This window comes from Nyctibius grandis, chromosome 19, assembly GCF_013368605.1.
Source record: "Nyctibius grandis isolate bNycGra1 chromosome 19, bNycGra1.pri, whole genome shotgun sequence".
NCBI lineage: Eukaryota > Metazoa > Chordata > Aves > Nyctibiiformes > Nyctibiidae > Nyctibius > Nyctibius grandis.
The window spans coordinates 3,496,084-3,520,613 of record NC_090676.1 but is presented as its reverse complement, the minus strand read 5'-3'; the positions used below and the strand labels follow the sequence as shown (position 1 = coordinate 3,520,613).

Genomic DNA, 24,530 nt, shown 5'->3' with positions numbered 1-24,530 from the left:
GAGGGGTTGGTGGGTTCATTTGATACTCACCAGAGCCAGCGAGGGGTCTGCAGTCACCAATCCTGCTGGGTTACAGGAGCCCACTAGAAAAGAGAGGCACAAGGAGGTATTTATAAACAGAGCTCCCATCCTATTCCTGAAGGGGGTTATTTCTGCCCCTGCAAAGCTCTTGGGGGATGATAAGCCCATTCCAACCCAAACTATTCTACGATTTACCAGCCCCACACCGCTGTGTCCCAGGACACCGGTGTCCCCCCACCGGGGAGGGGGAGGGAGGTACCTTCGCAGTGCGGGAAGCCGTAGGCGCCCGGCTCACAGCTATCGCAGCGCAGACCCGTCACTCCGGGCCGGCAGCTGCACTGCCCCGTCTCCTGGTCGCAGGTGCTGTGCAGGGAGCCCTCCCGGGAGCACTGGCAGGCTGCAAGAGAGGGGACAGCAGCTGCTGGAGCCGCAGGGCACAGCGACTCCGGCATTCAAGGTTTCCCACCAGCAACCTTTTGTCTGCCTGACCTTCACCACCATCAAAGCAGCCAGAAACATGGGCTCTAAATAACGTACACACTCACTCTTTGCTTTTGCTTAAAAACACCCCATCTTTTACAGAAAACAAGAGAAGCTGCAGTGTTTATCACACCTATTCACATACACTGATGTGTGTTTTGGGAGTGGGGGGAGAAGTTCTGGTGAAGGACAAGGGAGGTGGTGGAGTCACCATCTCTGGAGGTGTTTAAGAAAAGACTGGACATGGCACTTAGTGCCATGGTCTAGTTGACAGGGTGGTGTCAGGGCAACGGTTGGACTTGATGACCCCAGAGGGCTCTTCCAACCTGACTTATTCTGTGTGATTCTGTGTGAATGTGTGATCTCATCCCCAAAAGGTCAGCACCCAGTGACAGATCAGACCCTACCAAAGCCACTTTGCACCCAACCCCCCCAGAGCAGCATTCAGCCACCAGGGGCTGTGCTGCGGACGTTGTGCAGGGGCAGCAGGCCAGCACTGCAGCCATGGCACTGCCGGCAGCCCAGGGCAACGGCTCTGCGGCTTCCTGCACGGCCTGCCCGGAGAGATCCTGCTGCCCTATCGCGGGAAAGGTCAGCGAGCTGCTGGGGAGCTGCCCGTGCCCTCGTGCCCCACCGGCACTCCTCAAATCCATGCCAAAGGGGATGTTTTAGGCTGACACCGCCAGACTGGCTAACAGGAAAACATTGTCCATAAAAGAACAGATGAAAAAAAAAATAATTAGGTTCTCCTCTTCTTTCCTTGCTGTGACTCCTCTACAGCTCTGCAGTTTGGACACTGCTTTAGGAGACAAAAAAAAAAAAAAAAGAAGTGACTACTGAACTCCTGTGAGACCGTTTCCTCCGTGCCTCCAGCCTCTTCAAAGGCATATTGCCGGCATCAGACTCTGCCAGCAGCGCTCTGCCAGCTGGCCGCGGCTCAGCGTCCGCATTCAGTGTGGTGCAAGAGGATGATGCTGCTCTTTTGTTGCTTCAGGGAAATCGTATCACAGATTATTTTTTAATGAGCAGTAAATTCTTGCTGGGAGACATAAGAGTACATCTGGCTTCCAGGCGGACTGCCGACACAGAGGGAGCTGGGGACACTCTGCCCAGAGCTGGGGAGGGCTGTTCAGAGTATCTGGGGCCACGGGTACCTGCCACAGGCACTGCTCAGCCCTGGCACCAGCAGCTCTGCTCCAGGGGAGATGCAGTGCCCGGGGAAGTGGATGCAAAGCTCTCCCCAAGCCACCAGGCACCTTGAATTTCGGGCTGACATGAAACCCCAAATCCTCATCCTCATTGTTCACCCTCTTGTACAACCACACTCCTGTTGTTTTCAGCACAGTTGCTCCTCCTGTGCATTGGCATGAACCAAGGTGGAGTAAGCCCTGAGGAGCCTGGATGTGCCACCCGAGCCACATCTGAGCATCTCATGGCACCAGGGTATAACCTGAACACGTGGTTTGAGACTTTCCTTACCCCACTCAGACCCTGCTCTCCCTGGCTGCAGGCACTAAGCCTGAGCACAGGCAGGTGCAATCCAGCACAGGTTTTATGTGCACTTGCACACAATGCTTTCGGAGAGAGAGTCTGAACCACAGCTGCTCCCCAAGCCATACTCTGTAGGTTTGTTTCTTAATAGGTGGCTGGGTTAGAGGCCATACATCCAGATTGGGTTTTATTTCCAAACCGAGCAGGCAGACCCTTCCTGGAAGGGGATACCTCCCCTCCCTCCCCAGAGATCCTACGGTCATTACTCACGTGTGCAGCTGGGGTACCCGTAGAAGCCCAGGGCGCACTGGTTGCAGGTGTGTCCCGCAAAATTCACGTGGCATCGGCACTGGCCCGCTGGGCTGCAGTTGTTGTCCACCGCACCCCGGGAATCGCAGGAGCAAGCTGTAAGAGCAGGACAGAGCAGGACTCTCAGCAGTCTGATGAAACGTGTGATCCGTGGCCAGTCACTGCTGGTCTGATTCAGCCTCACAGGAATTAGCCATTTCCATCAGAACTAAATTAATTTCTTAATCTCCTGGAAAGAATGCCAATACTTTCAAGCTAGAGTCATGGCCATACCAGGAAAATGCCACTGAGGGTTTTTTACAGCCCACTCAACGTTCCTCAGCAGTTTAGTAGGTTAATGCACTAAAAAGACAGACAAAAAAGGCATAAGCTGAGACACCAGGTCACAGCAGGGTTGTGATGAGGAAGCGTGACTGATAAAAACTGCTTTGTCTTCCAGGCTTTGGCATGATCCATGACCTCCAGAACAAGCCTGCCAAACTCACAGTGCAAACCCCAAGCGTTTTGATTTTGAGAAACACCAGTCTCGCAAAAAACAGGCACATTTTTCAGCAGGTGACAGACCAGCAGGAGCTGGACGGTGCTGCCCTTACCGTAGCAGTGGGGGTAGGAGTGGTGCCCGGGGCTGCACTGCTCGCACCGCGGCCCCGCAAACTCGGCCCTGCACAAACACGTCCCGCCGGAGTCGCAGCCTCCCGGCAGCGTCCCGACCGCGCTGCAGCCGCACACTGCAACGGAGAGAGACCGTCTGCCCCGCGCCAGGAGCATGGCACAAGCTCAGGGCAATATGTTTTTTTCCCTGAGTTTCTCAGATGGGCATTTAGGTGCTGCTCTAAGCATTCAAACCATCAATCCCTGCCCCTTCCATATATCCTCCAACACCCACAAAACCACTTCCCAGCCCTCCTTCAAAGCCCTGCCAGCAGACTCTGGCTTTGTGCCACCCACCCAGGCCCACGGGGGGACAGATACGCACGCTGGCACAGAGGGTAGTTGAAGTAGCCAGGAGCGCACTGGTCACACAAGTGCCCTTCAAATCCTGTTCGACACAGACACTGCCCTGTCTCGCTGTCACAGGTGCCATCGTACTGACCGGGGCCGGAGCACTGGCAGGCTGGAAAGCAACAAGGGCACTAGTAAATTAACAGCTTCTTAGTCTTTCCCCTTCCTAGGAAAGGAACCAGAACGCCTGTTCCTCTGGGGTAGAAATGCAGTCGCTGGAGAAGCCAGGGGGGACACAGCTGACAGCAAGCACGCCCAGCCCGCAGCTCACATCCATAGGGAACGTCTCAAGAGCCCCCCGAGGCTGGGAGGATGCTGGAGGGTCAGGGCTGGGTGGAAAATACCAGCAAAAGCCATGGGAATTTGTCACTTGGAAATCGGGCCGGAGAATTCCTCCTCTGGACAGGGAGAGGCACGCCGCTCCCCAGCAGCGAGGCGAGCAGGGCGAGCTTGGGGCCGCCGACCCTGAGGCACTCACGCTGGCAGCTGGGTCCGTAGTAGCCTGGAGCACACTGGTTGCACTGTGCTCCCTGGAAGTTGGGCTTGCACACGCACATCCCCACCCGAGGGTCTTTGCGACAGGCGTTGCCTTCCGTCCCACCGGCGTAGCAATCGCAGTCTGCAGCGGGGACACACAACATGCAACACCGCACACGGCTGTCAGTTATCCCCGCTGCTGGGCAGGGGAAGGAGTTGCCATGAGAAGCAACAGCTCAAGCATTTGCCTCCTAACAGCCTTCCTACCAGATGCAAAGGTTTTTGCCCTGCTCAGGCGACCAGCACGCCTGGCTCGTGGGGTCACAGGGTGGTTGGGAGACCTGAGCACGACACAGAGATGCACAGTGCTTGCACCAGCCCAGGCACGGCTGATTTTGTGCAGCACTGCCCAAGAGCTGTGTGGGAATAACCAAATAACCAGGGTGGGGGGTTTGGGGTTTCTCTCTGGTCACTCCATGCTCAGCTGCATCCGAGACCTTCCTGCTGCCAGGGCAGGTGGGTGCTCGGGGCCAGCCCTGCCTTCACTGACCGCACCGGTGTGGGGTGCTGGGCTGGGAGAGGGAAGGGCAAAAATAATCCCAGAACCAGAGGGAGGGGGAGGTGGGGAAATGAGAAGGGAAGTGAGAAATTCCAGCTCAGGAAAGAAAGCCCTGTCTGGAAGATACTTTTAAATATCAGAAGGAAGGAAAAGGTTATCTGGAGCGCAGCGGGGAGCATGAGACAGGGGAGGACTCGGTGGGAAAAGAGATGAAAAAAAAGCACAAGGGAGGAGATGAAGTGAGAAGAATGAGCATCGGGGAAGAGGGAGGCAGAGGGGATCAGGGGTGAGCTTTCAGAACAACAGAGAACAGGACACAGAGAGAGCAGCCACCCATGCACACTTCCCAGGCACGGACCCGCTGTGCTGCCCACCGCATGGCAAACGCAGGCACGGCAGGACAGGTTTGTATCTAAACCCAGAGGATGAGATTTGGGAGAACCCAGCTTTGGTTCCAGCTCAGACACAGCCCCTCTGTGGTCCTGGGGGCTCCTTAAAGGGAGGCCAGAAGGGACGTACCCACATGGCTTGGACCCCAGAAAAAAGCACACAATCACACGGTCACTCTGGGCTAGAGTTTCCCTGTCTATAAAAAGGGGATCATAAAACCTCCTTTCCCCCACGCCTCAGCTGCCTCCTCTCTCAGAACCACTCTGTGTCAGGGCTGTCTCTTACAACACATGTGCCCAGCGAGCTGAAGACCTGATCTTGCATTGGGTGGTGAGATATAACAGCAATAACAGCATAGTGATTGCCAAAGCAGCCAGGAAAATTGCACTACTTACTTATTATCTGTCCCGCAGGGAGCACTTGTTCTCCAGTATCGTTGTGAGCGAAAGCTGGAATGGCTGCGCAGAGAAAGAGACATTGCACTGGTCACCACACGTGCTCAAAGAAATCCTGTCGGGATATCAGTGAGGTGACAGTCCCAAAGCTGAACAGGCTGAATGAAAATGTGGAACAAAGTGCAGACATCCCACTAAACCAAGATCTGTTACAACCATTTTTAACCTGGGCTCTGGAAAGATGTCTTTCACAGAACATGAGAGATGAGACTCCAGCCAAGTGGGAAGCTCCTGTTGACTCCAGTAAGTCAGGTTCAGCCCAGCTCAGTTCTGGTCCAGGTTCCACCAAAGCCAAACATGGGCTTGTTCCCACCTGCAGGAACTCTTCCCGGCACAGGCATGCCATGTGGCTGGGGAAAAGGCCCCTGGAGAGCAGCCCTAACCAGGGCTGTTGGCCCCTCCCGCACCCGCTGGGTCTGTGGGTCCCACACCTGGCCACCCCACACCCCAGACTTACGGTAGCAGTGGGGGAAGTTGAGGTATCCCTCAGCACAGGCATCGCAGTGCTCCCCGGTGTAGTTGGGCTTGCAGTAACAGCGGCCCGTGAGGTCCTCGCAGGTGCCATCGGTGAAGTCAGACTCACAGTTACAGCCTGCAGAGAGGGACAAGCCAGCAGCAGTTGTCACTGACTGAGACCCTTGGCCAGCCATGAACACCACAGAAGCATCACTACAACACAGAGCCTCTGTGAGAGGCCTCACCATCTGCTGTCAATTCTCTCCAAAAAACCAAAAAGTGCAATTTTGCCTCTTCAAAAGGGATCTGGCTTAGAGGAACTGCTCCCACTGTGCTTGTCCCACTGCAGGATCCCAAGTGAAGCAGCACAGCCCCAACTTGATTCTCCAGGAGACCCCGGTGTCCCTGGAGAGGTGGTGGTGGCACAGTGCCGTGAGGACGCGGTGCAGAACAGCTGATGTGTCACAGCTACCAGAACGAGCTGGGCTCCCCAGCAAGAGGGATATAACCCACCGCTGCCCAGAAATCCCTGTCTTAAGGCACGGGGAGCAATGGTCTGCAAGGGCCAGCTGAAAGGGCACAGAGATGACAGCTAAGACTGGAGTGCCCTGCAGGCAACAGCAGGGGAAACAACACGTTTTTAGCTTGTTCCAGCCTTAGAACATGCCACCACTTCTGATTTCACGGATGCTGCAGACACACACACTGTCTGCACGTACACATGGCTGCATGCCCACGTACATTTATTTCCATGGGCAACACCAGCTGCAGCAGGAACCGCCCACACAGCCCCATCTCTTATGGTGCTGAGCTCCCTGCACCAGAAAAATCTCTCAGCCCAGTCCTTCAGACCACCTTCCCCAGAGTCATCAAGTCCAAGCAGGCATCTACAGCCTGCAGAGGAAACCACACTCACGATAGCAAATGTAGGGAGAGTCAATCGGGTGGTCAGGGGACCGGTAGTATCCTGGGATGCACCTCTCGCAGTTAATGCCAGTGGTGTGATGCTGAAAGACAGGGGGTTAGAGGGGCATCAGTTCCTCTGCCCGCAGGATTCATGTTCATCTGCCAGATTTACTAACAGTTTCCTCCCACCAAGAAAGCACAGCTGAAAGACACTCGTTTCATGCCACTGCATGACTTAACCAGCTCACAGTCACCTGGGGAGCAGAAGAGCTCCCTTCCCACTGTCACTGGGAAGCTCAGAGGCTAAGGAGATTGGCATTTTAATAGTCAGAGAGATGGCAGCACCTGAACACTGCACACTAGGCAAGGACTTTCCAATACGCTCAGCACCAACCTGTCCCCCCCAGTGCCTCAGCAGACCCAACCCTAAAGCATCAGAAAGGGAATGGCACTACCCAGGGGACAGCTAGGAACCCAAGTGCTGTTTCTGTTACTGCTACATGCTCCTTTAAACTATGGCAAAGAGACTAAATTTCCAGGGAGAGAGCTCATTAAGATAGCAGAGGGTATGGGATGGGGTTGGTGGAGCTGCCAGCATGGCTGAACTCCAGGGTGACAGCAGAAACAAACACAAGAATCTGCACCAGCCGTTTCCACGGGAGCCCTTCAGGTTTACCTGACAGTCGATGCAAACGCCTCCCCCTTCAAACTTGTCCTCGCGACTTCTGCTGGCTTTGTGGCGATCCACCTCCGGGTCGTAGTAGCAGTCGTAGGCATGGCCGTTGCAATTGCAAGCTGAAATACAAAGAGACGTTAGCTAAGCCGCAAGTCCACGGAGGTCCTTCAGCCACCAGCTGGATCTCAAGACATGAACTCCTCCTCGTGGGTTTGACATTGAGTTACACCTCAATGAGGAAAGATGCTCGAAGGCATCTGGGGGATTACACGATCACCCGAGCTCCCAGCAGTCTTCCAGTTCAAAAGCACAGAAGCAGCAACCCTCTTACATAGTCTGCAACCAAAAAAACGCAGCAGGCACAAAATCAGGAGTAAAATATGTGCAGGCGTGTAGAGACGAGACAGAGACATTACCCAACTCCGGGGCCTCACGCAGTCTGGTTTAGAGGGCAACGTTCTCGCCTCTTTTATCCCACCCGGGATGGAGATAAGCTGTAAAATTCAGCTCATGGCAAGGGTGCGCTTTATAAACCCCCAGGATTAAGACCCAACTCTCCTTTGCCACCCCACGTTTATAAGAGGCCGTGTGATGTAGCTACGCTCCGTGCTCTGCAGTCCCAGCACAGCACAAATTCCTCTGTCGGCATTCACCAAAGGTTTCTCTAGACAAATAAAGATGTCCTGTATGTAAACACATCCAAATGTAATTCATCTTGGAGACAGAATTGAGCAACGAGACTTGCCTGCACGAACCCTCGGACACAGAGGAGGAACTGGAACAGAAGCTGAATCAAAGTCCTGTACAGACCTACTGGGCCTCCCTCCGAGCACAATTAACCACCACACAAACCCTCCTCTCTGCAGCACCAGTGATCCCCATGTCACCCAGTGCCACCCACCACAAACCCAACCATTTCGGTGAGCAGCTCCGCTCCGCTGCAACACGGTCAGTCCGTGCTTTGCAAAACAGCCGGGCGAGGAAGGCAAGACCCAGCTCCAACTTACGCTGGCACTCGTTTGCGCTGTCAGCAGTGGCCGGCTTCCAGGGGAACTGGTTGTAGCCGGGGCAGCAGCGATCGCAGGACCCGCCGCAGGTGTTGTGCTGGCAGTCGCACTGCAGCCTGCAAGGAGAGGGACCACGTACAGCCAAGCCTGTGGCGACGACGGGGACACACCACGTAACCCTGCTGTACTTTACTGTCACTAGTCAGATACACCAACAAGTGACATTTGTTAATCCAAATATTCCTAAAAGAAAGGTCTCTAAGGTATTTTTTTTTAACTTTTCAATTGCTGATTATTTTTTTTCTGAGCCAAGCACAAAACTTTGCTCTTCCATTGCCATTCTCTTCCTTTTTTCTCCTCCACCATCACTCCTCTTTTCTTCACAGGGAGGCAAGAATTAGAGAACAATCCGTGTGCCACTGCCTAGCCAGCCCTACGGACAACACAATGTGAAATGGCTGGAGGTGGCAGTGGTAGAAACCTCAGCTGAAATAAATTATTTGAGAGGGAGCTGCATGGTGCAGGGACACAAAGATGTCCCCACCACTGCGCAGGGGCAGCGTGAAAGGAATAAACGGCAGCCCAGAGCTGGAGAGGGATGGGGCCACACGGGGCCCACTCGCCCCTCCCGGTATACCTGTGCCTGCAGAGAGGACGGCCATGAAGTTTGCATTAAGTCTTGGCCCCACATTCCCTGTGAAATGCACCTCCTGCATTCCCCAGCCGGCACAGGCAGGGCCGCGCTGGGCAAACAGGCGGCTCCGGAGGCGCCAGGCGAGAAATCTCATCGACATCGACCCACAGATCCACGTCCCTGCTCGACCGCAACGGTGATTCATTAACATCGGTGACATCATCTCCAAAACTTCCACTTAGCAGAAGGCGATCCCCATCCAACACAAACGCTTTCTGTTGTATTAGACTTATGGATAATACAACATGTTCCAGCTTTTATCTGTACAATTACTCATTTCCCCTCAGGGCCGGTCTGCCACTCCCATCTCTCCCTCCTCCAACGCTTTTCCATTTAAAAGCAGAGTTTAAAAATAAATGTAATTTTTTAAAACGTTAGAAACAAATGGAGCAGTCATTCTGGGGGAAATGCAGGGGTGCAGACACTCTTCCACAGCTGCAGTGAGGCAAGTGTCATGGTTTCCACTACATGTATTTTTAAGATGTGGAACCTGCAAGCGTATGTATAGTGAACAGCCAGAGGCAGGAGCATGGGGCAAGCAGACTCATTTTAATAAAATATGGGATGATCTGAAAGTTCGGGGGGATGCGGGCAGGACCCACACTCAGCATGTTGGCTTCAGCCGAAGGGGTTGAGAGGCAGAAGGTCCCAGCCCTGCCCCCAGCAGACATGAAACACTCTGCCACGGTCAGCCCTTTGAGCTCTCGTGATGCCCCGTCCCCACCCGCATACGCTGGCTGGGCTGTGGCTGGCAGAGTCCAGGCATGAAACCGAGCCCCTGAGAGGCTGGCTGGAGCCTAAGGGGCAGAAACGAGCCCCCAAACATCCACCAGGACGTTGTTGTGTTTTGCAGACCCAGGAGGGAGATACAATGCGAGACAAACCTTGGCCATGCCTTTGTAACAAAACCACCCGCAGAGCTCTCACCTGGCTCACTACCACCCAGCACTTCCAAGGAAACAACATTTAATGTTTTGGGTTTTTTTTCCATGGCAGCAGCTGGAGATCAAGATTAATGTCCATATACATAAGTGTGGAGAAAGACGGTCACTAAGTCAGGGAACTCATAAACCTGCTGAGCAGTGTTAATCTCCGCGGCTAGAGGACGTGGCTCCAGCCACACAACCAGTCTCTTTCATGTTCAAGATGTTTGAAAAGCACTGGTTCTGTTCCCAGAATGCAAAAAGATGGCACTCAATGAGTAAAGATGCACATTTCACATGGAGGAGCAGCTATTTATTTAGTCTCTGCTGTCCAGAGTTAGCAACAGCCCCTCGGAGAGCTCATTTATCACGGCAGCTTTACTGCACCTTGTGCCCAGGCCGTGCTGCTAATGAATTATGGACAAATGTGTGTAAGCTACAATATTTACATGTTTCATTGATTGAATATATACAAGGAAGAAGAGGGAGCGGCTGTGTTCACATAGCACATATTTCCTGTCGTCCTGCCGTATAAAATCAAACCACAGCCTTCCCACTGGAATTGATGCTCAATAACAGCGACTACAAACAGCTTCCAGCGAGCAGCTGTGTCAGGGCTGCGAGCAGCACACAACCGCTGCAGCATCTGCATTTGGCCTGGACATCTGAGCAGCACAATGAAGAAAAAACCAGCCCCTTCCTCTAACTGCTTCTGACTGTACTGAGGGAAAACCAGCTGCCAAAGGGACTCGTAGATGGCACAAATCTCCCAGCACACACGGTGCTCTCCCTTCCAAAACAAGAAAGGACAAGCTAGCATCCCCGACCTCCTCCCGCAGCCCTGCCTTCTGACCAGCCAGGCTGCTGTCGTCCTTAAACACCATCTCACTGGTTATCTTCAGCATCAGGCACAGAAGCAGCAGCTGGACTCTCCGGTTGTCTCCTCTCTTGGTTTGTGGCATCCGTGATGGGGCAGCGAACCCAGGGAAACAGCTGCTCTTATCAGACAGGCGCAGAGCACTTGCAGGGTCCTCCTGAGCTCACACCAACAGCAGCCGCATGTTAACACACGAACCCTGTCTGAGCTCACCGTTTTCAACATGCCAGGTCCTCGCTGATGCTTATCTCACTGCTCGCAGGGTTTGCCAGGAGAAAGGTTTGTGCCTGATCCTGCCAGCGTTCACCTTTAACCAGGAGAACTTTCCTTCCCTCTGCTGAATTCAGCCCATCTGATCTTGGGGCAAAGAGAGAAAGTGCCAAGGACCCTCGAGGAGGCTGTATCTGCCCACACGCTGTAGATCCTCGCACACACACATTCACACGGGGACCATACACACTGCCAACTGAACACAGCTGGATGTGCAGCCTCCGTAACTTGGCACTTCACAGGAACTTTCCGAAGCTGGATAAACATTATCATTTATGGCCAGGAAGTCAGCTCACGAACATGCTCCATCATGTCCTCAAGTCTTTGCCAAGATTTCTAGCTCACCTCACCTCTATCAAAGTGCTCATCCTGCCTTTCTGGGCAACAGGCACAAAAAACACAGGCATGTGTAGAAGGCAGAAGTTAAAATGAGAAGCAGAGACCTCCCAGACAGGCTGAGACATAACTGGGATTTTTAATAGGGCCAGTCCAGTCCACATTCCTTCTCTCCCTCTCTGCGTTTCCTTGCCCTGCTGCTATCACACAGCAGCAGCTGAAGAGGCAGGACACGTGCGGAGGGACACACCGCACTTCGTACTCAGGTGGGTGGCACAGATCGCTGCAGGAATGGTGTGTTTCTGACAGCCCATGACACGAAGGGACAGTGTGTCTGAGCCCCAGCTGCCTCTGCGATGCCTCTTGCCATGGCAGGTATCATCGTGCTGGCTCCGTGCTACATCAGGGCAGGAGCGGTGGGACGACTGCCCGCTTCAGCAGGACACAGCTGCTGCTGGAGCCTTGGAGAACAGCAGCATTTCACTAATTACTCACTTTCTCAACTGCAAGTATCATATTTCTGCCGCCTTCTCCGTGCTCCTGGGCTCGCTGACAGGGTACAGCAATGCCATGAGAAGTCCTTCCATTTACCCAGCATCTTTGTCCTGATGGATCCCAAAATGCTTTACAGATGTTAAGCACTGACTGTACAAAGCACCCAAGTAGGAAATGTTTTCTCCTCCCGGCAAGCGCAATCTGCTCCGGGTGAAATGCAACAGCTGCTTACGAACATGTGCTGCAACATTAGAGCATGGTTTGGGGCCAGGAGCGAAGATGCCAAATGCATCCAAATGAGAGCGGAGGAGGGGAATTCTGGGAAGCAGAGACAGTCGTCAGCAGAAGTGGCACTGAACAAGGATCCCAACACATCTCTCCTCCCTTCCTGGAGAGCCCTGAGCCATCAATATACCCAAGAAATGGCATTGCATTTCTGTGTTAAAGAATCACTTTGCACCATGAAGCCCTTCTGCCCTGGTACACGGGTGTACCGTGCTTACAGCAACATCAAAGCCTAAAACTAAACCAAGGAACTGTACATTCAAATATTTATGAACTTCCCTTTGTCAGAGAGTTTGGCACACGAAGGCAGACTTGCTCACCAATACATCTTTGTTTTAATACTTAGCAGCTTTAACCTTGGCTGGGACTCACTGGAATTTTATTTTAGGAGATCCAAAAGCTCTACATGATCCTGATGAGAAAGAAATATAAGCTTCCCTCATCCAGCTGAATCTACCCATCCCTTTCATAAAGGCAACATTCAAGCTGCAAACAGATGGCTAAAAAGCAACACTTTCGTGGTCTTTGGCATTTCAAGTTGCCAAGGCGGATGGGAAGAGTCCATGAGCCAAAACATAACTCTTCTGCAAAGAGTAGCTGTTTAGATACATACATAATCAATTTATGGTTCTTATGAGTGGAAGTGGACAGAAGAGTTTCTCGGGAGATCATTTATTTATGACAGCACTGCCCCGATTCTGAAGAAGCCACGTGGAAAGCAAAAACTTGTCTGAACAAGTTCAGAAACCAGCCCTGGGCTTTGACGAGAAACCTCCATGTTCAACAACAGTATCAGCTTTGTGTTCCCACCCTCCCATTCCCCAGCCCTGTGCTCCCATGGGGATGGCAAAGTTGTGGGCAGGGAAACCAGGGCAGGGAGCTGATCTGGCTGAAAAGCAGCCTGACAAAACATTTAATATTTGCTACCCAGTTTCTGATTTGTTCTCAGGGCACAGTCATGAACGGGAGTGTTGGCACAATTACGAGCTCAGGACAGGACACAACTCTCACTGGTATCTTCCATTCTTAGCACAAGAATTCAAATGTTTTTGCACAGAACTGGGACTTTGAAAAACGTACCTGTAAGGGTCGTTAGGGTCTTTGGCATCGCAGACATCTGCATGGCCGTGGCAGACACAGCGCCCTCCAATGCTGATGTCTTTGATGCTGTAGTAATACTGAAGAGCACAAGAAAAGTTGGTCATTAATATCTTTACAAATAAGCTTCATAACTGCTGTACGCAGGATTCAGCAGGATTTTATCCAGTAAAATTATGTGTTGGGATATTTCCCTTACAGTGACAAGGTGGACCTTGTAGGCTGCAATATCTGCCTATGGTAAGACCCAGCACCACTCACAAAGCCCATTAGCTACAAGTCGGGTCTCCCAGCACAGCCAGAAAGCCACACGTGACACCAAGAGGTGTTGCCCAGTTTCACATTGTTGGTGCTAAGCACAGCTCTTCCCAAGCAGCCTCCAGCTCCAGCCATGGCAGCAGTGGCAGCTGCTGCAGATGCCTGCAGCTTGGGGAGCACAAGGACAGAGAGACTAAATCCCCACGGGCAACATCCAGGGATGTCTTCTCCCCAGAGGTGGCACACACAGCCCTCGAACACCTCCACCTCATTAGCAAGAGGCATCAAGGCCGGCCTTACCCTCCTTGTCACCGTAGGGTCCCTTAAAGCTTTGCCCATCAGGTGTCCGAGCAGAGTGTTTGTCTGCAGGAAGCGCAGTCTGATGTTGGTGGCTTTCGTGAAATTCCGCAGAAGAGGAGAGTAGGAGAAGTTCATGGCTCCTGGGCGCCCATTTACCAGAGAGACAACAATCTGTGAACACAAGGAGGGAAAAGAAATCTGTGTGATCCTCCAAGATGGGAGGAAATTAATCCCTCCCTCAGCCGAACCCAATCTTCACCTCCCATCATGACAACTGAATCAGCTCCCTGCCAGCCTCATTGGATTTAACGGAGTAGTTTCAGTGGCATCCAGCAGTCAAGAGGGAACCAATTCATAGCAGTACCTACAGTCACTGAGAAACCCTGGAAGCTCCAGGGGATGAAAACGTGCAACTGCTCACCTCCCCGTTTTCTAAAGGCACGATCCGGGAGTACTCAGTAGTGCAGATGGCATGGTCGTCCCTGGTGATACGATCCACGGTTTGCAGCCCAAACTTCTCAATGCAGTCCCTCTTGGAAGCTGTTCATCCACCAGAGATGAGCAGGGGAAGAGAAAAGGAACAAGTCAGAGCCCTCTATTGATTTTCCCACACTGACCAGAGAAGGGTGTACACTCTTTGTTAAGCATTTACTACGTATAGATTGCATTGTCTCCTTAATTCTCTCATTGCTAACATACGTGTACTCCACTAAGGCAGGGAGTCACTATGAGAGTAACAGGCATGGACAGAAACCCCCCCAAATCACCTCACTGCAGTAAATGAGGAAAGTGAGAATGGCCATTGTACCTATTGCAACCACCTGCAGAGGAACCCACCCCTTCATTTTGGCATTAAGCTCCCAGTTTAACCAGCTTAGGCTCTAACCCTGGTCTGAAAACGCTGCCTTGCTGGCACTGGGTTTGCTAAGCTGCTTCCACTGAAGTGAGGAAGGGCTGTTTGCTGCTGGAGCTCTGCTCCTCATGTAGGAGGTTGTATCATCATGTTCACGGGGCTTCTTAACTTCTTGGGTAAGTCCTGAAGAGCGAGTCAGCACAGAACCACACAATGGGAGCAACCACAAGCCATGGCCATCGCTGTGGCATCTCCCACCAGGCAGAGTGGACACACGGGCATGGGGAGGGGACCTGCAGTGTTTGGGAGAGGCAGAGCAACTGCCTGCAGGATGTCTCCTTCTCCCACCTTACTCTGAACTCTGCAGTCACTGTTAAACCAACACTACAGAACAGAAATGCTAAAGCTGCCCAGAACCCTCCCTGGGGACAGCAATCGAGGGCTTCTGCCACTAAGTGGCAATGCAAGGCTGGCTAAAGCCAGGGAACAGGCACCACCAGGCAGTCACGCTGCTGGCCCTGCAACCTGCTTTGGGGACGCTGCACACCAAGACTCTCCTTGCAGCTGTAGGAATGTCCTGGCTTCCCTGCACAGCCACTCCTGCAAGCCCAGCATCCTCATCCCCAGGATGCCTGACACCCCTGTGCTCGCAGAGCCAACCAAACCACAGCGAACGTGCTGGGGCAGTTCAGGACCTGACTGTGCAGGGTGGTGAGAACCCACATCTACCCACGCAAAAACCTACGCGGTGCCACGCTCAGACCGCTCGCTGGGGCTGTTCCCCCAGTAAGAGCCAGGGACAAAGGTGGCTGCTCCTGTTTCACCTGCGCCAGGAGCTCCCAGCAGTGCCTGCCGAAGCACACGTCGCTGCAGCCCGAGGGTGTTTCCATGGGGAGAATCACAGAATCAATCAGGTTGGAAGAGCCCTCTGGGATCATCGAGTACAGCCATTGCCCTGACACCACCATGGCAACTAGACCACGGCACTAAGTGCCATGTCCAGTCTTTTCTTAAACACATCCAGAGATGGTGACTCCACCACCTCCCTGGGCAGCCCGCTCCAATGTCTAATGACCCTTTCTAAAAAGAAATTCTTCCTAATGTCCAACCTGAACCTCCCCTGGCAGAGCTTGAGGCTATGAGGAAAAGGCAGCCAACACAACCTGCCGCTCCTGCCAGCGCTGCTCAGCTCACGCAGGGAGTTGATAGGGAAACGTCACCCTAATTCGTGGGAATAATCCTCCAAAATCTGTTCCAACGTGCCTCCAGGAGGCATGTCCCTCACTCCACATGCTGCACTGGTGGGCTAAGCCAGGCAGGAGGAAGGAGCATGGAGAGCTTCTGCCTCCCCTGCCTTCACCCGCCCACACCTCACCTCCAGCAACGTGGCCTCGCTCCATGAAACACTGTTTTGGCAACAGCAGGAGCTCGGTTGCATCCACAGGAAGATGGTGTGGAAACTTTTAACATCAGGCCTCTGGCCACCAAAGCTTTGCTTCACCAGGTGCTTTTTTAAAGGCAATTTATTCTGAAGCCCCAGGCGAGGAGCCTGTCACCACGGGCTTGAGATAATTGATGTCCAGAGCGCTGCTACAGCCAGGCATGGAGACAGGATGCTCAGCAAGAGCAGCTACTCAGGAAAACCAAAAAATTCCTCCAGGTATTGCAAATCTACACAACCGTGTGAGCCAGAAGCCAGGCACTCCATCTCGGAGCTAAACCAGAGACATCCATCAGCCTTAAACCAGAGCAACGCCTTAAGGCAACAGCAGCCTGGAGAAGCCTTCCCCCAGAGGAGGAAAGGACAGAGCCTCCCTCGCCCTGTGCTGCGGCTGCCTTCCCCTCCGCAGCAGCACTGACCAGCAAAGAGAGGTGAAACGGGCTAATCCTGCACCCTGATCCTGTGCAACGCCATGAGCCGGGGCAGGCAAGGCTCCGTGGGCCAGGATGGACAGCTGGGACCGGGCGCCTTTCACGTCCTGTCCCCATTTGAAATGCTGTGCGGGGAACCCTTCACGCAGATAAACACCCCCATCAATCTCTCCCCAGAGCTCCTGCTTCTCCGTTGGTGGCCGAGGGAAGCACGGTTGATGCGCGGAGGATTCGCATTGCCACGGTCCCGCCAGCCCCCTCCCAAGACAGCCCATCAGCTGCACCGACAGATGCTCTCCACAACAGCCCTTTTCCCCTCCTTGCGCAGAGCTAAGCCCCAGAGCACTCCCGCAGCCTGGCTGGGGGGCACAGGGCAGCGCAGGGACCCGAACACATCCCACGGGGCTCGAGGGACAGAGCCGAGCTGGTGGGGATGGTGTCACCAAGCCTTGCTGGTGTCTCTGAAAAACGCTTACATTTTTGCAGGCTGCTTTTAACCCTCTTACTGAGCTGACCAGTGTGTTTATGAGGCCACCTACAGAATTCCCCATGCCAAAAATAAACCTCCGCAAAGGACTTCTTGTGCTAACAAATCTGGCAGGTTTTGGAGCAGCCACCTCCTTACTTCCATGGGATTTTTCCACTGGGCTGTGTCACTGCAGGTCACTTCTCTAGGGGGGTGGTAACAGGGCCCGATGTTGCGGGAGGGAAGAGGGCTCCAGACGTTACAGCACTGCCACGACTCGCAGGAACAAGCAAGCGGGGCAGGAGCTCCCGGCTCACCCCCAGATCGGGCAATAACGTGACTGTAACGGGCCCCAGGAGAGGCTTCAGAGCCGGAAGGGAAATTCTCAGAGAAGACAGAAAAATGCAAAGCAGGAATTTAACAGCGGTAATTCCCCACCAGCACACAGCAGAGGCGAAAACATCCGCACTGGAGAGCAGCTACCACACGAAGGCAACACAGCAGGTAAAAAATGGCTGCAGCTCTTTGCTGCACAAGAAAAGGCCAGCAAAGCTCAAGCATGGGCCAACAGGTCAGCCAGAAAGATGAGCCTTCAGGGGCAGCACAGAGCAAAGCCTCAGAGCGCTCAGAGGTCCTTCCTTGCCAGGTTTTAAGTTCTGGCTGTAGATCTTAACTCACACCTTCTCCCAACTACTGCTGCTGCTTCTGGGAGGGGTCAGTGGTTAACAAGTTCCTCAGCATCTGGCTACCCCATGGACCCTTTGGGAAGCGGGCTCTGTAGAACCAGCTGTTTCTAAAGGGACCAGGTTTTAATCTGAGAATTGGGAAGAAAGGATTTCATGTGCACAGACTGGATCTCTGCAGCCACCCGTTCCAGCTGGCTGTATCTGATCCCACCTTGCACAGCGGCAGGACCGGTTCCCTGCCCTGCACAGGCTGTATCCGACCTCCAGTAACCGGTAAGTGCAAGGGGACTCTTTTCTGCCTCCAGATTTTTCTGCTACAGCAGCCACTTGGAAGCGAGCCGCTGGTTTGCTTCTAGAGGAGCTTAAATACGCCAGTCTGAATACGGTACAGGGCAGATGGACAGAGTAGGGCAGGGAGGAGACGACAGGAAAACTCATGTTCCAGACCTAGACCTGCAATGCCCAACCCTTGACGCTGGTGCCAACTTTGGCATCCACAAAGACTTGGGTGGGCACCAATGACAATACTTAAAAAAACAAATACCTTTAGCCCCAAAGAGCAAAAAAGTTCTCCTGCCCTGAGGAGCACCACTAAGCCACAACTTTTGCAGCCTTATTGGGCAGAAGAAACAGAGGACATGTACCGCATCGCAGTGACGACATGGGAACAACTCCAAACCCAGCCCAGGACTTGCACAAAGAGCCCTCCTCGCTGTGCCCTCGCTACCTGGCACTAAGCTGCAGCTCTCTGGTAACGCTGCCATACTTACAGGCAAAATACTGCCAGGGCTCGTAGGTAAGGCCAAAGTCAGTAGATCGCTCCAGCACCCAGAGGTCAGGACGAGGGGAATTGGCAAATTTGATCAGGACATACGCCACGTGGAAGAGCTGAAAGAAAAGGAACACAAGAGTTAGCTGGCTGCTCAAGGCATCATGAAAACCAGGGCGAGCTCAGTGGGATCCAAGCCAAATAAAGGAGCTGGTGCTCTGCAGATCCTGCTGCTCACGAGCAGCCCACGGAGCAAAATCCTCCGTATCTAAAAGGATCGTGATACGATGCAGCTGCTGGAGAGAGCCAGATTAGGGAGCTCAGCTCCCACCAGTCCGAACGCAGACAAAACACAGACTTTGTGGCTACAGCCCAGACTCGGGAGGTTGTGCTGGGCAACACCTTAGACTTGGACTTGACCCGAGCAGGCGCCACTATAAACCAGTGCCACTGCCGTACCAAAGCCCTGCCGAGGGACTCTCATCCTGGCTTGGCGAGGCAAAGGCCTGGCCCCACCACCAAGCTCTGCAAGGTGACCATGAAAAGCTGCTCAGTGTTATGAAGCTGTTCTGGGGGACTTGGCTTTTGGGCTGTTCTTGGGGTAACAGGTGACACCCTGGACTGTTACACAGACGCCAGCCTAGGGACACCCAACTCAACTGCATCTGGCACAAAACATCACAAAACTTTTTTTGTTTTTTTTTGTTTTTTTTTTTTTAAGGTAGTTGCACAAAAGCCCCAGCACAGCTCCTCTTCCCCAGGAGCCACGGGGAGTGGAGGGCAGGAGACCCACTTGGCTTCAGCACAGCTCTAACACAGGGCTGCTCCCATCTGTCTGGACACTGACATGTGCACACACACCCTTGCCAAGAATAAAATAAATGTACTCTTTTACAAAAAGAGCTAAAATGTCAGTGCTAGAGAGAAACAAAAGCCCCAGCAGAATTTCCCTTCCCCGACTGGCACGGACTCACTCCAAGAAGCCCCACTCCATCATCCTGTCACAAAGTGATATTTAAAGGCAAATAAAGTTCTGTTATCAGAGAAAATTCCTAACGGCAAAAACAACCCAAAAGGGAGTTTAGTGCTTCAAAAGCAGAGATTTATAGCTCGGAGTCCCTCCTCATACAAAACTGATGCTGTACAAGCATACCACCCCCAAAGACTAACAGGTACCCAGAGGGATGCTTGGACAAGGAGAGGAAAGGACAGCTCTGTGCCCACCCCAGCCATAACCAGCTGCAGGAGGGCCAGAACAGCAGCCTGCACCTCGGCCCTGCCCCAGCCACACACATCGTCGAGTCACTGGGTGAGTATTAATAATAACAGGCCTCCAAAATAGCCCTGACAAGCAATAGGAGACTTTTTAAGGGGAAAGAGAGACAAGGAAGAGGCATTTAAATCTACCAAGTCATCCCTAAAGTGCATGTCTTGCTGTGGTCGTTCAGATGAGGGGGTCTGAGCGCTGCTGGGTGGGTACGGAGCAAGAAGATGGATGCAGCCCTGAGGACTGGCACCAGCTCAGTCTCCTCCTCGGCAGGACACACAGACAAAAAATTCCTCGGGCTCCTGCCGGACACCCCTCTGGCTCCGGGGCAGCCTCTCCTCCGCTGATCAGGGATTTCTCTGGTTCCCACCGCAGGCTGGCGGCATCTGAACTTACACCTGGGTGTAGGCTAAGGGGGCTCAACAGAGATGCTCGGGGAGGAATGACCTAGATGCATCTGGGAAATCTGTGTGATGCTGAAGCACGGCAGGTCAGAGGCCATCCTCCAGCTGTGAACAGGCAGGTGGGTGGGATCTGTCACCGCTCTCAGGGTTTGCAAGGTGCCATCCAGAACAAAAAAATCAAAGTGGTCACCCAGCACAGCTCCCTGCTGCCAAAGACCTGCGAGCTCAATCAAGGGGACAGCAGACATCCTTTTCAAGTTGCTAAAAACGGAGGAAAACCAGACCTAAGTGCTGCCTTAATTCCTCCAGGCAACTCACGTGTTGTCAAGGTATACAAGACCAAGACTTTTTGGAGGAGCAGCACTTTCTGCCCACTTACACTCTCAGTAGAGCTGTTATTTGTTAGTGAAGCCCAAGAGGCTTCAGCTCAGGCAGCTGTTTTCTCTGCAGGACCAGTTCTCACAGCCTAACATCTGTCCCCTGGCATGGGAACGGGGCTGAGTACCAGCCAGCGAAGTTACACCCTCCCTCCACTGTCAATCCTCCTCCAGCTTTATTCTACAGGGAATAAATTAATGCTCCTGCTGGAATCTGGCATAGCCTTTAGCTGGACAAAATTCACTGCAGCTCCAGGGTACCTGCACTTGTTCCAGGTACAGGGAGAGCCTCTGCTCTGAACGAACAGCAACCACAAACATAAAATTAAGAAACGTGAGGCAAATCCCTATCTTCTGCGTTTATCTTTTTGCAAAGCCAGCTCTGAGTTACAGTCAGTAAATCCCATGGGGTTTCTGGGCGATCCTCCTCGCTGTCCAGTTTCATGCTGGAAAGAAATGTTCCTAATTAAGTGTCCTCAAGCCCAAACTCCTCACGTGCTTCCAGCTCTCAGAAATCCCCTGCCTCTGCAGAGCACGAGTTACCATCCAGTCAAATTGGTGCATGGTGAGAGCCGGTTTTCTGCACAAACACTGAAACTTGATGCAAAACCAAGCCTAGGGATCAGGCTTTTTTCACTTTACAAAGTGAAAACAGCAGCCAAAAAAAGAAGCAGTGCTGCTGTTGCAAGCCCTGGTGTAAGCGCTCGCGGGACAGGGGAGCGGCAGGGTCGGGCAGCGTGCAGGCTCATGACCCGTACGAGCCCTCTCTAGCTGAGAGAAGAAAATGTAGCCCGTTTCAGCACATCTTAAGTCATTGGAGATGCGGGTTTGTGCATGTACATACACGTACACACACTGGGCACCAGGGAGAACTGTGTCCATGCTTGCTGGGAGCTCTCCGAAAGGCCAGTCCCAACCCCACTGGAAGGTGAAATACCCAAGCCCAAGGTTGGTGTGCGAACTTTTTATCTTTTATTGTTGCTTTTCACAGGAAAGAACAAGAACCTCTGGGTTCCTGCTGGATCAGCCACACTATCTCAGCTGAAGCCCCGTTCAGATATTCCTACCCTGCTCCCCTTCTCAAAGCCAAACACGATTCCTCTGCTCCATACCCAAGCCCAGCGTTAGCACTGGTGCACGCTGTTACGCTGCTGCTGTATTTTATTCCAGTCATGACTGCAATTTTGGGACACAAAGCAGCTAGCCCCTATCGCACACCCCCTCCCCTCCAGCACGTAAGGGTTAGGGTCATTCCTACATGGGGCACAGAAAATATTCAGGAGTCTGTGACCGCAGTGAACCCGCTCCTGGAACGGGACCTGCATCCTGGTATTCAGACGGATTTTTGTCAGATCTGGTGAGTGCCCTGCTCCTCCATCCAACATCCTTATCTTGCAGAATATCACAGCCTGCCGGAAAAAATAAAGGCAGATTGCCTGCTTCAAGTGCATATGCTGAGAAAATTCAGAGAGATGCAAAAATGGAGCAGTAGCTCTAAAAATAGAGCTGGCAGAAAAGCCAGACTTTTCATTCCATGTTTAGTTCCAGTACAGTTCTGCCCAACCAATACTGCAAGAGGAATGGGTTTTTTTTCCAAAGCCTTTATTTAGCTCCTATTATCAGTCAGATGAATAAAAACCTCTATGCTCCCAGCCTCTTTGGCAATTTTTTTTCCCTTCTCCATGGAGGAAGGAGGTGAAGGACCAGATCTGATGCACACTTACTTCCAGGCAAGCAGATCCCTTGCTCTCACCACCTCTGAAAGCACGCCAGGTACAACTCAACCCCTGACCATCACTTGGGATTTCATGAGATGAGTTTTCAGCCAGGAAATTCTGACTGGAATATTTTAATTATCAACGAACTTTCTTTGAAAATAGTAACATCCCTACATCTAGCTGATGTTGCTAGTCATGGTTTTGAAGCATGTTTCCTTAGTAACAATCACTTGTGGCTGCCCCAGTGCCTGGAAGAATGGAGCAAGTCCCGGAGCCAGGAGAGTAGGATGGAGGGCATTTCCTCTGTCTCCCACCTACTCCATCCCTTCGCATGTTTGGATGGTGGGTAGCTCTATCCAGCACCAAAATCCCATGAAAATATAATTCTGATTACTGCCCAGTGTGGCAGTGCAAAGACTTGAAGAGTAAAAGCAGGACCCAGAGAGGCAAGAGAAACTTGGCTGCTTTTGGAGCAGCACACTCTGTCCGTCCCTCCATCCATCCTGCTGCATAAGCAGCACGTGATGGCAAACCGGCTTATTTCTCCTCTTTTCCCTCCCTCGAGACACTGATTCCAGTTTTCCAGCTCTGGGATGCACATGTGAAAACAAGACAGCAAACTGGACCCTGCCACATCCCACGTTTCTTTGGTGAGGGATTTCTGGAGAAGTCTCACTCGTATTCCTCCAAGGTGCCACAAAGCTATACAGTAGCATTCAATGCGCAAACTAAACCCATCTACTTTTGGACAAACAGCAAGAGAGGCCCTTTTTTGGTCCCCTGACAAAAAGGTACTAGCAGGCTACGTTGGCCAGGAGCTGTGCGCAGCTCTACTCTCACCCCCGGCGTCCACAGGAGTAGTTTATACAGCAAACCACTCTCTCAGTTTCTTCAGGACAGATTTATTACCTTTGGCGTTGACTTATTCAAACAGCACCATGTAAAAACAAAGTGGTTCATCTCTTCCTAACCGCTGCTAAATATGCCCGTGGAGCGCACGTGTGGATAGCAGCCGCACTGCCGTGCTCCTGGCTGGGATCCCCTGGAAGGATCGGGATGGAGAGGGCGAGCAGGCGCAGCTCAACGGTGCAGGGCACGGGCAAGAAATCCCACTCTTCAGGGCGATTGCTGGATAGGCACAGGCTGGGATGGGTGGCCAGCCCAAAGGGCTTCAGCAGAGCTTCAGCGAGCCACCTGGCAGAGCCTGGATGGGGTTATCAATCCACAGCGCCAGGGAAAAGCAGCTCCCTGGGAGCACAGGTCACCTCTGCCCACAGCCCAGGCACCGGCGTTGAGGCGAGCGGCTGCCCAGCTCCCGTGGGCACAGTCAGTGCTCCTCAGGCTTGGAAACACTGGGCAGCGCTGGCACTGCATGTGCTCTTCCCAGCAGCAGCAGGAGCTAAAGCTAATAAGCAATCAAGCCTCTTTGTGCACCTTTTATCCCCACAAACAAGTATGTGGAAGGTGAGAAAGTCCTGGAAAGCCAGAGAGCTCCTGCCTCACTTTGAATTTCTCTAGGTTAGTGATCTGCCCCTTTTACCTATAATCATTTATTGCCATTGAAGGAATGGATTTACTCATTAACAGCCCGACTGTCCCCCTGCTGAGCTGCTGCTGTCCTGCAGCGGATTTATTTCTTCCTAGCCCATACATCAGAACCCTTTATTAAAATCTCTCACATTCAGCTGATGCTAAGTACGTGCCTACCTTTTATTTCCAATCACCCAAGAACTCTTTCAGCCCTTCTAGGCAGCAAAGAAAGGTGCTTCCCCTCCAAGCAGGCATGGCTTTTTATCCAGTCTTTTTTTATAAAGTGCTCAAGCCCCTGAGACCAAACAAACCCCGCACACAAAAAGCACAAAAGCCAGTGTTTGCAAGGTGGGTGTGTACTGCAGCACACACTTTGCTTCCATCTCCCTCTTTGCTCACAGCACCTCCTGCCTCCTTCTTCTGTCTGTTTCTCAAGTCCTCACTCATAAAACCAATGTTTTACAAATTATTCATGCAGGGTTACGGGGTTCTGAAATGAGAAGTTCCCATATGCTTGTATCCCAAGATTTTGATAGCCAAGTTTTAGAAACAACCGCCTTTCACTGTCTGCAGAGTCCGCTGCAACTCATCACACCCGTGCTCAGAAACCCTTCTGGGTGCCCCACGCCTCTCAGACAGAAACCAGAGCTGCCTCCCCCAGGGGGTAGGTCAGCTCTTACCTTCCTCCGGGAAGTCAGGGACAAGGCAGAGGCTTGGGGGCAGCAGCTGCTCCTGGAGGTGACAGCCAGCCCCTGCCTGGCCCAGGACACGTGCCAGGGAGCCAGAGCCCTGCACGGAGCCGAGCCCAAGGGGAGAGAGGATG

General features: G+C 52.8%; 1 protein-coding gene across 1 annotated transcript in view; it reads right to left on the bottom strand.

Annotated features, from left to right (window-relative positions):
* Window positions 1–24,530, bottom strand: part of LAMA5 (laminin subunit alpha 5) — an 89,644-nt gene that overhangs the window by 34,530 nt on the left and 30,584 nt on the right. The window contains exons 3-17 of the mRNA XM_068416017.1: window positions 18,413–18,530; window positions 14,187–14,305; window positions 13,766–13,936; window positions 13,190–13,287; window positions 8,230–8,345; window positions 7,223–7,341; window positions 6,557–6,647; window positions 5,642–5,776; window positions 5,125–5,187; window positions 3,782–3,922; window positions 3,278–3,415; window positions 2,895–3,029; window positions 2,263–2,397; window positions 281–418; window positions 31–83 (exon numbers count right to left, since the gene is read on the bottom strand). Coding sequence (XP_068272118.1) covers window positions 31–83; window positions 281–418; window positions 2,263–2,397; window positions 2,895–3,029; window positions 3,278–3,415; window positions 3,782–3,922; window positions 5,125–5,187; window positions 5,642–5,776; window positions 6,557–6,647; window positions 7,223–7,341; window positions 8,230–8,345; window positions 13,190–13,287; window positions 13,766–13,936; window positions 14,187–14,305; window positions 18,413–18,530 — 1,770 coding nt within the window. The remainder of the gene's footprint in view (window positions 1–30; window positions 84–280; window positions 419–2,262; window positions 2,398–2,894; window positions 3,030–3,277; window positions 3,416–3,781; window positions 3,923–5,124; window positions 5,188–5,641; window positions 5,777–6,556; window positions 6,648–7,222; window positions 7,342–8,229; window positions 8,346–13,189; window positions 13,288–13,765; window positions 13,937–14,186; window positions 14,306–18,412; window positions 18,531–24,530) is intronic.